Raw genomic sequence first — 16607 nt, 5'->3', positions numbered from 1 at the left:
TGTGCACCGCCCTATCACGGCCGGTTGTGGTACAGCCTACAGACTCTACCAGAATGATTTAGGATAATATGTTCAGTGGTGTCAGAGGATTCCTGTGACTCAATTTTCCTGTAACCAATCTAACATCTTCAATGTAACCAAATAGTGTCAAATGTGTTTCTCTTTCCATGCTTCAGTGGTCACATATCTTCTAACACTTACAATTCCTGGGTGAGAGTGTGAGGTTACCTCCTAAATGAAATCACATGATCTGAGCTGACACTGCTGTTGACCTCAGAGGACACAGGTTCAGCTTCATTCCAAATGGGAAGAAACGCAATGAGAACTACATCAGGACAGAATTCTCATGAGAAGATCATCTGTCTCACAATTCTACTGTACAACATTTGAAGACAGAGATTGTGACCATTCGTTTATTTTTATTCAACCTGTCTTTACCCAGTCAATTGAGAACTCATATGCAGCAAGTTTCGAGGTGCTTGCCAAGGTACTGCACAATATACACTGATGTGGAAAGAGGTAATCAGCCTCTGCGTTTTCGTCACATGTTCTGTTGTAGATTGGAGCAGGTATTCCTCTAACTGGCCTGTCCTAATCAAAGCAGCTACTACTTCAACTTCCTGTGCTTTCATCATGATGGGAGAGAGGATCTCCCTCTAATCACCACAGTGTTCTGGAAAATAGCCCCAATCATGAGCCAAAATATACCTTTCTATGGGTTATACAATGACTGTGATGAGGATTCTTTTCAGCCTGCTTTTAAAAAATGTCTCTGTGAACAGAATCCTCTGACACGTCTGCTTTAATGGTATTATGGACATGAAAGTTTGAGTCTCATTAGTTGTAATGTACCTCAACTGGCTAATCGACAGAGAATTTTTTTCCCGGTCTAATTATTCTCATCTATTTTAGTGTTAGTGTGTTGACGTTGACTGGAACTAAAATAGTGAGAAGTATCATGTCAACCACTGGCCAAATCAAAAAATGTATTGTGATTATTTTCCTGTTTGATATTACTGCATACAAGCAGGCACAGATCTGCAGATTGCAACCATACAGTACAGGAATAAAATTAGCTGATTAAGGATTTACAGTACATACAGTACCTCTAACTACTCTGACAGATTGGCTCCTCTTAACCCCATCATTAGAGTGAGTATTATATGAGATGAGAACCCATGGAAGGTTGAAAGTTTAGGGAAGAAATAGAAGGTTGGAATAAATCCCATATATGCTGTATCGCAGTGCTTTTGACAACGAGTGGGTACTTCATGTTAATTCGATTACACAACACATGAATGTCAGAAGAACATCTCACTAATTGCTGTGCTCTTGATGCCAAATCAATCTGAAGTGTCAGATAAACTCAGTACGGAGCATAAAGTGCTAACGATCTGATCAGTGTCCTGTGAAAATGAGCCTTCTTTGGTTGCCATGGGAACCTGCCCATGAAATAACCTAGGAGGCATTTCAGAATGCTGATTTACTGTAACCTTGCCGCACAACTTCATAAGCCATGGGCACTTTGATAATACTTTAGTGTTTTCTTCCCCCACCCACAGACACCCATCTTACCATTCACTAAATACATCATGATGCAATGTACTGCAAAGCTGCCCACAACATGTTGACTTATCATTGCAAAGCTCTTTGCAGCCAACAAAAGCTTCCCTAGGCAACCTTGAGTCATACATTGAATTGTACCGTATGACGTTTCTTTCTGAATATTGTAACAATGCTTAACAACAATACGCTCTGAAATCTCAAGAAGTGTAATGACAAAGTACCACTTATGCCATTGCTATTCAAATGCAGTATGAACCCCGTAGAGTCGATGTCCGCGCCCCACTGTGGAAATCTAATTAGCATAAACATCTGTCAGTTTAAGCTAGAGATATCAGATTTGTTGCATTGGATGCGTCTCAATCCACCACATCTGACGATGTCGCACTTCCGCATCTGTGGTGAAATGTGACAGAGCTAGAGCGGTGTTTGTCAGACCACAAGACATCCCGAAAATCTGTCTTCTCACAAAATCGTCTGTAGTGTCAGAACTGTTTGGCCTACAAACTATTCTGGAAAGGTGAAACCCTCACAAATACGTCGGTTGTTTTCCTCTAGGACACCCAGAGGCCTCACAAGAGTCCTCTGAAGGTCCCCAATACCATTTGAAAAAATGAATGGAAGTACATGCAGTGCCTTCGGAAAGTATTCAGACCCCTTGAGTATTCAGACCAGTTTTCCACATTTTGTTAAGTTGGAGCCTTATTCTTAAATTGTTTAAATAAATAAAAGCTCCTCAGCAATCTACACACAATACCCCATAATGAGAAAGCGGAAACTGTTTTTTAGACATTTTTGCAAATTTATTAAAACAAAAACGGAAATACCTTACTTACGTAAGTATTCAGACCTTTTGCTATGAGACTCTAAATTGAGCTCAGGTGCATCCTGTTTCCATTGATCATCATTGAGATGTTTCAACAACTTGATTGGAGTCCACCTGTGGTAAATTAAATTGATTGGACATGATTTGGAATGGTGTGTCTATATAAGGTCCCACATTTGACAGTGCATGTCAGAGCAAAAACCAAGCCACGAGATCAAAGGAATTGTACGTAGAGCACCGAGACAGGATTGTGTAGAGGAACAGATCTGGGGAAGGGTACCAAAAATTGTAGAAGTTTGGAACCACCAAGAATCTTCCAAGAGCTGGCCGCCCGGCCAAACTGAGCAATCAGGGGAGAAAGGCCTTGGTCAGGGAGGTGACCAAAAACCTGATGGTCACTCTGACAGAACTCCAGAGTTCCGCTGTGGCGATGGGAGAACCTTCCAGAAGGACAACCATCTCTGCACCACTCCACCAATCAGTCCTTTATAGTAGAGTAGCCAGACAGAGCCATTCCTCAGTAAAAGGCACATGACAGCCCACTTGGAGTTTGCCAAAAGGCACCTAAAGACTCTCAGATCATGAGAAACAAGATTCTCTGGTCTGATGAAACCAAGATTGAGCTTTTTGGCCTGAATGCCAAGCATCACGTCTGGAGGAAACGTGGCAGCATCCCTATGGGGAAGCATGGGGGTGGCAGCGTAACACTGTGGGGATGTTTTTCAGCGGCAAGGATCGAGGCATAGATGAACGGAACAAAGTACAGAGAGATCCTTGATGAAAACCTGCTCCAGAGGGGTGAAGGTTCACCTTCCAACAGGACAAGCACACAATGCAGGAGTGGGACAAGTTTCTGAATGTCCTTGAGTGGCCCAGCCAGAGCCGGACTTGAACCCGATCGAACATCTCTGGAGAGACCTGAAAATAGCTGTGCAGAGATGCTCCCCAACCAACCTTTTATTTTATTGTTTTATTTTTTATTTTACCTTTATGTTACTAGGCAAGTCAGTTAAGAACAAATTCTTATTTTCAATGACGGCTTAGGAACAGTGGGTTAACTGCCTGTTCAGGGGCAGAACAACAGATTTGTACCTTGTCAGCTCGGGGGTTTGAACCTGCAACCTTTCGGTTACTAGTCCAACGCTCTAACCACTAGGCTACCCTGCCGCCCCCTGACAGAGCTTGAGAGGATATGCAGAGAGGAATGGGAGAAACTCTCTAAATACAGGTGTGCCAAGCTTGTAGCATACAACCCAAGAAGACTTGAGGCTGTAATCGCTGCCAAAGGTGCTTCAACATAGTACTGAGTAAAGGGTCTGAATACTTATGTAAATGTGATATTTCAGTTTAAGATTTTTTATAAATTTGCAAAAATGTCTAAAAACCTGTATTTTGCTTCGTCATTATGGGGTATTATGTGTAGGTTGATGAGGAAAATAAACAATATAATACATTATAGAATAAGGTTGTAACGTAACAAAATGCGGAAAAAGTAAAGCTGTCTGAATACTTTCCGAATGCACTGTATTGATATGGAACCTGTTTAATACCAAAAATAAGGGATTAAATACATGTAACAAATGTTTCCTGATCATTCTTATATCTCTCAGGACAGGCACTTCGAGATCAAACTTCCTTTTGATATTTTAGGGGACTATCTGTTGTTCCATGTAGTGAATCTGTTATTCAATATGACCTTCTTAAAACAATTCCATATAGCTTACTGTAATGCTAAATGAAACGTTTAATCAAATAATAGTTTTTTAAGGGGGGGGGATAGGTTTCAGGTGTCTCCTGGCGTCGTGAGGGAGTTTGTTCCACCATTAGGGGCCAGAGCAGCGAACAGTTTTGACTGGGCTGGCAGTGGTAGGGAGAGCGAGCAGGCCAGAGGTGGATGAACGCAGTGCCCTTGTTTCGGTGGGTTTAATCAAATCAAGGGGGTCTAAAAATTAAAAATCAAATAGCAAAATTATCCTTGGTATGACCTCCTTAAAACAATTCCAGTAAATAGTAGTAAATTGTTGAGCTAGCTAACTAGCAGATTTACATCAACAATCAGCTGATAGCCCACCCTCTTTTCCCAATGTCAATCATGTCATTAAGATGCACTGTAATTAGCTTGCATTTATGTACACACTCTTATCCAGAGCTTGAGCACGCCGACAGATTGTTCACCTAATCTGCTCAGGAACCATCAACCTTTCGATTACTGGCCCAACTCGCTTAACTGCTGGGTTACCTGCCAACTACAGCTAGGCTACCTGCCAACTACCGCTATGCAACCTGCCAACTACCGCTAGGCTACCTGTCAACTACCGCTAGGCTACCTGCCAACTACCGCTAGGCTACCTGCCAACTACAGCTAGGCTACCAGCCAACTACTGCTAGGCTACCTGCCAACTACTGCTAGGCTACCTGTCACCTTCTTACAATTTGTGATTGTAAGGAGTGTGTGTTGTGTGTATCAATTAGTGAGTGTGTGTTGTAGTAATAAATAGGCCTAATTCTAAAAACAACATTTTTGGCCACAGAGGCAGTTAGTATGTTATGAATTTCGAGATATGAACTATGAATATCAACAACCAAAAAATCTATCAAAGGGAGGAGGGGGAGAGGGGAGGGATGCCTCTTGGGTGGCTTTTTTTCATTTTGAGCACCTGCCCCCTGAAAGGTCTGTGCACGGCTCTGGTAATATATTATGGTGTATTGTAACTGAGGACAGACAGCTCTGGAGCGCTCAGACCAAGCATAAAGTGGTGCTGAGGTAATAAAAGGTCAATACCGTGAGCCTCATGTGAGTTTTCCTCTGAGGTTTGGCTTTCCTCATCTATCTCCTCACTGTAATCTCCCTGAAATTGTCTGGTTACTGCCTCCGTACGCATTGTATTCCCTAACCGTACAGAATAAAATACAAAAATGTATCACAAAAAATCATAATGGCAGATGTTATTTTAAAATGATAATTTGCTAAAATGTTATTGCTTAGTAATTACAATACATTTGTTTCTTTGTATTATAATCCCAGCTAATTACCAATGAATTACTTGAAGGAAGCACCAGAAGGAGTATGCATTTTGACCACACCATTCTCTAGTAAATACCAAGGACATACCAGCTGGAACAACACGTCTTTAAATGGCCATTGCAGTCAAAAACGTGATTTTCCTGTATTATATGCATAATTACACACTATGAGGTTGGAATAATACTGTGAAATTGTGAAAATTATAATAGCCTTTTAGTGTAAGAGCTGTTTTAAAAGACTGAAATTTCAGCCTGTTTTGGTGGGATGGAGTTATCAAAAGACTGTCCTATCAAAAGTATTGTTTGAGAAATTGCTGTTTGCTAATCTTTGCTAAGAAGCTATGTTTGTTTCTTTTTGACCATTTTAATTGAAAACAATCACAGTAAGGTACTTAATGGTTACCCAGAAATGATTTCATATGGAGATATACTGTAAATGGCTACATAGGACCTTTAAAGCAACTCTTGAGCACAGGGTATGTTCAAATATGCATACTTCACAGTATTTGTATGCAAGAGCATTAAGCCTCCTTCTCAACTGGTTAAGAGGCTGCTTTGAGAGGTCAAGCTTTAATTCCTGTTCAGCTGAATAATTGCCCACTTAGATGTGCTTAATGTGCTGTTGTCATTATTACAAAAAACCTATAATACTATTTTTGTAATGCATAGTAACACACACCAAGCCAACTCTGTGTAATTACGAGCTGGTTGTGAGTGTTTCTTAGTTTAGTTTAGTTTCTTAGGCTACAAGGTGTGAGTAATTAATTCTGTTTTCAAAATCTTGTTGGAAGTAAAAACAGAGCAAAATGTTAGGAAGATTGGAGACTGAACTCTACAAACAGATTTATACATCTAAGGCGAATGTAATGGGTTATTTAGATTTAGACAGCCCGTGCGGATTACGGAATATCAATATCATGTCACCCTGATGTAAACACTCACAGGGCAGACAGACACGCATACATGCATTGACGAAAGCACACACAACACAAATGTATTTGAACAAATCATTGAAATGTAATATATGTGGATTAGAGACCCCGTTTCCTTAGGGACTGCTTTATCAAACTGCTGTATCTGGTAATCCAAAAGGGTTTAGTTTAGAAAAGCATAAAGCATAGCCATATTCCCTAACGTTGCAACTTGATCTCACAACCAAACAATTAATATAACACCCTTTTCTGAGTTCACGAGTTCAAAGCCCCTAAAGACAAGCACTCCCAACACATTAGTGAGAACAATCCAAGAGAGCTGTATTGAGCTACTGTTCACAATAACCTACCAGTCAAAGTTGCCATAATGATGGATTTATGGAAAACTTTGTACCACAATTAATAGCTGATGAGTTCCAGCCGTAGTGCCGTAGTCTGGGTCCAGCAGGGGCTTGACTGATTGACAATATTATTCCTTTATTCTACCAGCTGATAATAAATAGTGGTTGTTATGCCTTGCTCCAGTACGGACGGTAGTGTGTAAAACACAATGCACCTCTTCTGCAGTGAAGTGTGAAAATTCAATTAAATGTGGATGAGGAGCTTTTGTGAGAGGGGGAAAGGGAAGGGTTGAACTGAGAAAGAGAGAGAGAGGGAGAGAGAGAGAGAGAGAGAGAGAGAGGGAGGGGGAGAGAGAGAGAGAGAGAGAGAGAGAGAGAGAGGGGGAGAGAGAGAGAGAGGAGAGGAAGAGAGAGGGGAGGAGGGAGAGAGAGAGAGAGAGAGAGAGAGGGAGGGGGAGGAAGAGGGGAGGAGAGAGAGAGAGAGGGAGGGGGAGGAAGAGAGAGAGAGAGAGAGAGAGAGAGAGAGGGAGGGGGAGGAAGAGAGGGAGAGAGAGAGATCCAGGCAGAATATCAATGTGCAACGGAGGAGAGGGAGGAGAGAGAGAGCTCAGGCTATGGAGCAGATATTAGCATGAGCAGCATTGTTTTTCTGTTGAGGGTAGCAGAACACAACAAACATAAACAGGACATTTGAACAACGGATATATCGTTTGCCAGTAATCCTGGTAAGTAATGATCACCCTAAATGCATCTACTTCTAATTTGCATGATGTGTCTACATTCATACACAAACACCTTCAAATATTTATAAAGCAATTATTCTAAAGGTTTCACATGCATTTACCATGTACCATATTATGTTGTGAGGAGGTGTATAACAGCCGACCACTGAAATGTGGGATGCTAGATGGAAATGAACTACTCTTACTGTTGCAATGAGAATGGGCTTCAGAAGTTTGGCTACATGTTGTCTGTGTCTTCACGTTCATTTAGTTTAATTACATTTGTTCATTATAAACATATTTATTCCACTGAGCTACACTCACCGGACAATTTATTAGCTACACCCATCTGGTACCGGGTCGGACCCCCTTTGCCTCCAGAACAGCCTGAATTCTTTGGGGAATTCTACAAGGTGTCAGAAACGTTGCCCAGGGATGTTGGTCCATGCTGATTTGATGGCATCAAGCAGTTGCTGCAGATTGGCCAGCGGTACATTCATGCTGCGAACAGCCCATTCCATCTCATCCCAAAGACGCTCTATTGGGTTGAGCTCTGGGGACTGTGCAGGCCACTCAAGTAAACTGGACTCGCTGTCATGTTCCAAACGACGTATTTCCACTCCTCAGTTGTTCAGTGTTGGTGATCACATGTCCACTGGAGCGGCTTCTTCTTGTTTTTAGCTGAGTGGAACCCGGTGTGGTTGTCTGCTGCAATAGCCCATCCAAGGAAAAGCAGAAAATCATATGTTTATTTTATATCCCGTCATTTACCCTCCTCTTATTTTCCATCACTGCTGTAATTCCAAACAAAACCATCATTATGACTCAAGACGAGAGGCAAATTCTGCATCCTCTCCAACTGTTGGTTCACACAAGCTAAGGGATTAGCTCGATAGCTCTTCTAGCTCGTCCTCTCTGCCTGCCTCTCAGGCTGGCTGTCATGCTGCTCTTCCTGTCAGACAGCTCCTGCTACTCAACTGACATCCCACTGCAAAACTCAAATGACATGTATGTCAAGATTGTTTCCCCCTGAGAGTTCAGCTTGCTGAGGGTGAGGAGAGTCTGGGCTCTGACTCTTGACAACAGGAGTGATGAGACACATCTTGGAAATGGAATATAGACAGTAGCAGTAAAGCTAAAGTGGTAGGCTAGAGAGCATTGATTTAAATACCAGAACGACTTACTTATTGTCTCACACAACTCCATTGAGGATACCTCAGAGTTTATTAAAAAATAATTGGTGTATTTCACATAACCACCCTTCCTCTTTTGGTAATCGGCCATTAGCCACAGAGTTTGCTTTTTCATTATTATTCGAGGTCACATATTGGCAATATGTGAGGAACAGTGGGCGAAGGCAGCCTACTGATTACGAATGTGGTGTTGTGTTAGGAAAATCTATGCTTTTATTATCGGATATATTCAATTTAATCCTGTTCTCCAAAAACCTCATTTACATTAAAAAGGCACAACACTGTACATGTTGTTGTGGTACCACAGCAACAGCAAAGTAGAATGTGATTATTAAATTATTTTATTTTTTTGTATTTGATTATTGGAGATTTTAGGTATGTTTGTATGTGGTCATTCCACGATGTTTGCTTCTTTGTGTTTGTGTTCCCAGGTTAAGTCAGTGTTTGCCACTGTAATTTTCATCTCCCAGATATTCCAATTAGATATCATATGAAGTCTGTAAGAGATTTAATAGGAGGTAGAAAGACAGTGTTTTTGAGAGAGACTGTTTCCCATTCCTACGAGCCAGAAAGCATTCAGTGAATGAGACATTTTAAAAGGGGTTTCCTGTATGCTGTGGTAATGCTCCAAGGCCTATATGAGAAATATGTAAGAAGAGTCAACAATAGTAGTACAGCGCCCCTGGAGCAAATTAGGGCACAGACAGATTTTTCACCTTGTCGCCTCAGGTTTTCCGACCAGCAAACCTTTTGGTTACAGCCCCAACATGCTAACTCCTAGGCTACATCAAATACCTGACTTTCAGCTGAATAATTTGACAGTGATTTGACAAAATATGACTTTTAAAGCTTTCATGATCCCTATATTAACTCAGAGATCAAGCCAAGGCATGCAATGTAAAAGGTGGGAAAGGCAGGATGCTGCACAATGACAAATCACCAGATGTACTTTCATATCACCCTTAATGTAGTATGACTTATGAACGATTTGGGAAGAATCTAAGCAGTTCGTTTCAAGACGATGTGAATGTGCTATAACGCCTTTACAGTTTTTGTTATTTTAAAGTGGGTCTTGAATCCTCTGCCACAAATATGTAAAACTGTAATAACAATAATGTCATATCAGATCAAATGTTTCGGACAACAATGCTCTCTGTCGTGGCAATTTAAAGTTGGTTACAGCAGCTGTTGTTTTGACATCTGACTTGTCATGTTCATGGTATGGTAGAGATCAGTCAGTCCTGTGCTGGATCAAGTCCAGTTTGGTTATGAGGAGTGATGGGTCTGGTGTAGGCTGATGGAGATCTATGAGGTGGAGGTATATGGCGGTACAGCTCTGCTTTGAGAAATGTGTGTTTTCTAAGAGCTGTCAAATTTATGCTAGACAAGTACCATCCAAGCTAACAGATTTATTGTAACCTATTTTTCCTGTGGTTTAATGGTATAATCGATAACAAATCTCTGATAACAAGTAGGTTTTGGACCTCAGTGGAGGTAGAGAAAACTAGCTTAACTGAACCCTACACAATAACTGCAACATCTACAACACCATCAATGTTTTACTCCTTTTATGATAGATCCCGATAGTGACATACTATATCTCAGAGGGAAAAAAAATGCAAAAATATGAATTACAGTGAGTGAAATGGTGGATTGCACGAGCAGCTTCTGCTGTATTTTGGAGGATGAGCCATACTCTGTCCAGAGTGGCACTTACAGCAAGTGCCAATTTACCAACACTCATCGTTGATCCAACATGAACATTGAACAGGAAAAATAGAGTGAGAATGGTCCAATGACGTCAGTAGGCATGGTACTCACATATAGACTGATTTACTATCTGCATGGGGTTAGGAAGTACAGTATGTATTTTTATTTCTAGTTTAGTTCACAAATAAGATAATGACTGCAGAACTGTAGACTCAAACAAGCCTCCACTGTATAGGCCTACATTCAGCTTTCATACAGTACAATGTAATCACTCTCATACTAACAAATCCATCTCTGCGTCATCTGTCATGGTTTCATCTGAATCTGCGTTTAAATAATACTAGTGATTGTGTATGTGTGTCATGTCATTTCAACCATTTCCATTCAAATGTGGACATCGTTGAAACGTTATTGAGACACACTCCAAAGCCATTGCTCTGGCAGGCCTACTGTAATCAGAGGTGATCTGATATCCTGATTTTATCAGTATGGAAAACTTGTTTCCCAAACTCGGTTTTTTGTTTGTTGCCCTAGCACTATTACAGCTGATTCAAATAATCAAAGCTTAATGAGGACTTGATTATATCAGCTGTGTAGTGCTAGGGCAAAACAAAAAGTGCACCCCTTGGGGTCCCCAGGACTGAGTTTGGGAAACTCTAAGTAAAACAATGACATCCCTGCGGATTTTGAAGTAAGCACTCCCAAAGATTTCTTGATTGACGTATTTCTATGCACATGATTTATTGAGACCTGTCCATCAGAAAGCAACATCTCTCCCTACTCAATTTCTTACTAGACCTTGCTGCTGGCATGGCTTAGCAGCCAATGGATGTGTGCAAGAGGCCATGCCATGCAAGAGGCTAACCAGGTCACTTTGGGTGGGAAGGCTACAGAAAAGACACAAGTGGCGTGGACAGGTCTGAGCATGCACCGGCTCCCTGTTATGAAAATACATGGTTGTCTTTTGTTTTCTTCTCCACAGCTCTGGTGATTTTTGACATGGAAGAAAAAACATTTCACCTTTTCCTATTCAATCGCCTGTTAGCACAAGAGCCTGATGACAATAGAGCTGTAGAGCGGGAGTGTTTCTCACACTGTGTACTGCATGCTGTGTTCTGTGTTGACTGATATATTCCCTTCCCCATAACTAGTGAAGCATTAGATTAGCTATCATACAAGCTATGGGTAGTGTTGTATATTGGAAGGAATTCTATCGGGTCGGCTTTGGTCTCACAATTCTTTCATCAGTCCCAGTGAAACCAGCATCAAACTATTGTACATGATTAATTTGAAAATACCATGGAAGCATAGTCTGTTGGCTTTTCTGAACACCAGCCTTTGACTTCAGAACTATTTTATCTCTCAATTGCTGTGGAACCATCACTCATTTCTGCAACGTCACTGTGATTACAGCATTACTAGGGTGACTCATGATTAAACCTATTAGGAGTACATTTTTATCCTCACAGTTGGAACACAATCCACCGTTCTTGTAAAATAACACATCCAAATGGAAATAGTTGCTCAAATTTGCGCAATGTAAGGGATTCATGGAAATGAGACATAATAGAAATTGTAGTGTTATGAGAACCAGAAATATTTAAGGAACTTTCCTATCTATCCTCGTGGTTTGAACATTTGAATTAATTGGTTTTAAAACATTTGTGAATCCATACGTTCAACAATGATCCGTCTTGTGTTCCCTAAAGTCCCTGTAGCCCCATTGCAGTCATAATTCAGCAGCATTAAACACATCATGTACTTCTCTTATTCTTTTACAGAACTTATAAAGTGCTCCCAAAATGTCAGATCTGGAAGACTTCAGCAAAACAGCAGGGCACTGGAACACATCCGACAGCTACCAGCTGAATCCCACCAGTGTGATCGTGCCCGTGGTGTTCTCGCTCATATTCCTGCTGGGGACCATTGGGAACAGTCTGGTCCTGGCCGTCCTCCTCCGCAGTGGCCAGGTGGGATACAACACCACCAACCTGTTCATCCTCAACCTCAGCGTGGCCGACTTCTTCTTCATCATCTTCTGCGTGCCTTTCCAAGCCACCATCTACTCCCTGGAGGGCTGGGTGTTCGGCTCCTTCATGTGCAAGGTGGTCCACTTCTTCATCAACCTCACCATGTACGCCAGCAGCTTCACGCTGGCCGCCGTCTCGGTCGACAGGTATGTACGCTGTAGCTCTTGTTCGCTAATGTCTCATTTTACGTTAAAATGTCAAAACATTGAAATACTCTATACAAATATTTCTACATGTATACAGATTCCATAAGAATATATTTATTCTAATATTGGGTTAGGACTTCTTTATGGCTCATAACAAGGAGCTGATAGGAATAGACTTAATTTGTGAAATACTTTGTCATTTTTATTCGGCTGAGTTCTAACCTGCACATAACCTGTGTAGCATCTCTGAAGGTCGATGCCAATTAAAGTACAGAGTTCAAGGTCACTATTTCCCTCACCTCATTAAAGTCCAGCACACTTCCTCTCTCTACAAGCGCCCAATGCTCTCTCTACAGAAGAGGATGGACGCTCATTTAGCAAAGCACACGGCATTAACCTATACTGTAGTCATCCATTGGTCATTATTACAAAATAGCCTTGACATTTTCACAGAGCATAGGGAGATAGGGAGAATGCTAATCAGGTATTTATTTTTTGGCAACCATGTTGGTCATGTTAATGAAACCCAGTATTCATGTGATCAAGGGAAGGGCATTTTATCTGTATTAAAATGTGGAAATGAAAGAGTAGGTCTTGACCTGAAATCGAGGCTGAATCTGTGATTGAGTACAGTAAAAGACCACTAATGTGTTATCCCTGCATGAAATTGACATATTCTTCTTTCCTGCATAAATGAATGACTTTTATTCTGCAGGGCCCTCGCTATGCTCAGCCCAGTGAAAAAAGCTGGTCTTTTTTCCCCCTACATTAAATAAGGGAGCAGAAACCCTGGTGTTGTTTACCTTTTGGAGGGGGACATTCATTTGATAGATGTCCTCTATGTGAACAATGAGCATCCACTCAGGCTACAGCTGAGACCTATGATACCCAGCAGCAATTATTTCACTGCCAGGTTGGGATGAACAATATACACACACACTGATTGCCCGTTCATTAGTTCCATTTGCAGCACCAATGTGTCTCTTTTCTATTAAACCCCAGAAGCAAGCGCTCATAATATTTGTATGTCTTTGTGCAAGCAACACAACAGTAAAAACAATTAATTCCATTTAGGAGGTGGAGTATAATGAAATCCCAGTTGACTTGCAATTACACATATAAAGCAAACAGCATACAATGAGTGTACAAAACATTAGGAACATCTGCTCTTTCCATGAGACTGACCAGGGGAATCCAAGTGAAAGCTATGATCCCTAATTGATGTCACCTGTTAACGCCACTTCAATCAGTGTCGATGTAACGCAGGAGACAGGTTAAAGAAGGATTTTTAAGCCTAGAGACAATTGAGACGTGGATTGTGTATATGTGCCATTGAGGTTGAATGGGCACGACAAAATATTTCAGTGCCTTCGAATGGGTATGGTAGTAGGTGCCAGGTGCACCGGTTTGTGTCAAGAACTGCAATGCTGCTGGGTTTTTCATGCGCAACAGTTTCCCGTGTGTATCAAGAATGGTCCATCACCCAAAGGACATCCAGCCAACTTGGCACAACTGTGTGGAGGATTGGAGTCAACGTGGGCCAGCATCCCTTTGGAACACTTTCGACACCTTGTAGAGTCCGTGTCCCGACGAATTGAGGTTATTCTGAGGGCAAAAGGGTGGGTGGGTTAAACTCAATATTAGGAAGGTGTTACTTAATGTTTTGTACTCTCAGTTGATTCATGGCATTATGTTTTAATGGAATATGTAACTAAGTATTTCTGTTTGGTATAGGTATCTGGCCATTCGCTACCCTCTTCGCTCTAGAGAGTTGAGAACGCCCTGTAATGCCGTGGTTGCCATGGTAGTCATCTGGGGACTATCATTGATCTTCGCAGGACCGTATTTGAGCTACTACGACCTCATAGATTACGCCAACAGTAACATTTGTGTTCCAGGTTGGGAGGAGTACAACCGCAAGGTGCTGGACACGTGCACTTTTGTGTTTGGTTATGTGATCCCTGTGCTCATCGTGAGCCTGTCCTACACCAGAACCATCAAGTACCTGTGGACTGCTGTGGACCCTCTGGACGGGATGTCAGAGTCCAAGAGGGCTAAGCGCAAAGTCACCAAAATGATTATCATCGTCACGGTGCTCTTCTGCATATGCTGGCTGCCCTATCATGTGGTGATCCTATGCTATCTGTACGGAGACTTCCCCTTCAACCAGACCACATACGCATTCAGGATCCTCTCTCACTGCATGGCCTACGCCAACTCCTGCCTCAACCCCATTGTGTACGCCTTGGTGTCCAAGCACTTTCGGAAAGGCTTCAAGAAGGTGTTCAGCTGCATTCTCAGTAAGAACGGCAGGAACAAAGTGCATGTGGTACATGTAGCCAACACAGTGCCTGGGTTCCAGGCGGGGTCCACAGAAGTGTCACAAATGAATGAGGACAATGTACGACAAAATGACTGTGAGATGAGCAGCCGGCCCATCGCCGAGCCGAGAGAAGCAACTATAAGCCATTTCCAGAAACAGTCTTGAAAGATGAGGCCTATGGTAAAGGACTGTGCAGATTGCCTTATCACAAAGACTTTGTATTCCAACCTCAAAGGGAAACTCACTGATGACAGTATCTCGGTATTTGAGATGGTGACAAATGGGAATTTGATGAGAGGGTAAAGAGAGCATGATCCTTAAAAAAACAAACATGAGAATGGTTCAAATATATCATTTTAAATTAGAATAGTAGTCATTTAAGTTATGGGTTGCACCTATGTTTCATCACAATATTGGTTGAACATTTGTTTTAGAACTGATGCCGACTGAGCATTCTACTCTATGCATTATCAATGAGCGCTGAGGAAGATATCATCAAGTGCATTACAATGGCTTGGAGATACAATTACATTTCAAAATGAGGCAAATAATTAGTAGGAAGACCTTTTGTCATCATTTTGATGTCATCAGATGGAATAACGTTAGCTAGCAAGCTAAGATTGAGTGGAGATCACCGGATTTTAGCTAGCTAAGTTTAGCATTGCTAGCTATTTTTGAAAAACTTTGCTAGTTAATGACAACATTACCCTCTGTCTAAAGTACATTTTATGAAATGATAATGATGGCAAAGTTGTTTCCTACTAAATATTTTCCTACTTTAGCAACGTCATTGTAACTTAGACGAAGCAGTTATTACCCTCCGTTCAGAATGACTGGGTTTATCACAACTTTTGGGCACCACTATGGCAGAGGGCGGCTTGAGAATGCTCATAACAACGGCATGACGCGACCAAGTGATGTAGGTGCAACCTATGAATAGGATATGGGTTCAAATGTATTAGGCTGGTGGTGTTATCTTTTTGCTTTGCACATATTTGTATTTTTTGCATGTTTCGCTCTGATGTTTACTGCACTCAGTCACTTAAGAGTTGTGTTGCTGTTGTAAATGCCATGCTGCTAACGATATTATCCTTTATGGCCTCTATTCACTTGTGTTAGCTAATCTGTCTGTTAAACTCTATGAAGTCAACGTTCTCTTTTCTCTGTTTCCTTTCTTCACTTTCCTAGTTTCCCCTTTTCTAGTCAAGTCTCCTTAAACGCTTGTATACTACCTCACTGCTGTGTTAAACTACCCTCCCTCTCATTTAGAAATTCCAAGAAATGCAATTTTCCACCAGCAGGACTGATTTTCATGCAAAAGGCCAGAATAGAAAAGTATATATTTTATATTTAGAACTGACCTTTATACCCGGCAATTTTATCAAAATGCAATGTGCTTTCTGTATGATTTGTTTTTGCCTTTGTGACACTTCCTTATGTCTGTACTTTATGCTCTTCTCTAACTTGTTTATGTGTATTGGATGAGATTATGTATTTGGTTAAATATTGGCTCAACATTTTAGAAGTGGATGTAAATATCAATGATCAAATAAAATGTTTTATGTTGCAGTATTTAATGCTATTATTGGTAACATATCTAACCCTAATCCAAGCTTCATGTGCACAACCCGGTTCAACCCTAAACATAGACATATCCTTAGGAAGTTTTTATGAAAGGTACGTTCATGTAAAGTAGCTATTCATAAGCAATGTTTAAACTAAGATGAGCAAATATTGTGTGTTCTAAACATTCAAGCTCTAACAGACCATGCTTTAAAAGCTCAATTGGTTCAGCTT

At 41.2% G+C, this 16607-nt stretch overlaps 1 protein-coding gene across 1 annotated transcript; it reads left to right on the top strand.

Moving 5' to 3' along the window:
* The first annotated feature begins 7284 nt into the window (after positions 1-7284).
* LOC135554996 (galanin receptor 2b) lies at positions 7285-16382 on the top strand. Its single transcript, XM_064987369.1, has 3 exons — positions 7285-7411; positions 12093-12487; positions 14222-16382. The coding sequence occupies exons 2-3, from the start codon at positions 12114-12116 to the stop codon at positions 14973-14975; spliced, it is 1128 nt and encodes a 375-aa protein (XP_064843441.1). The 5' UTR covers positions 7285-7411; positions 12093-12113; the 3' UTR covers positions 14976-16382.
* Positions 16383-16607: the final 225 nt, after the last annotated feature.

This window comes from Oncorhynchus masou, chromosome 15 (genome assembly GCF_036934945.1).
Source record: "Oncorhynchus masou masou isolate Uvic2021 chromosome 15, UVic_Omas_1.1, whole genome shotgun sequence".
NCBI lineage: Eukaryota > Metazoa > Chordata > Actinopteri > Salmoniformes > Salmonidae > Oncorhynchus > Oncorhynchus masou.
Note: the sequence above shows the minus strand (reverse complement) of the source record. Positions and strands in the feature narration are given on the sequence as shown.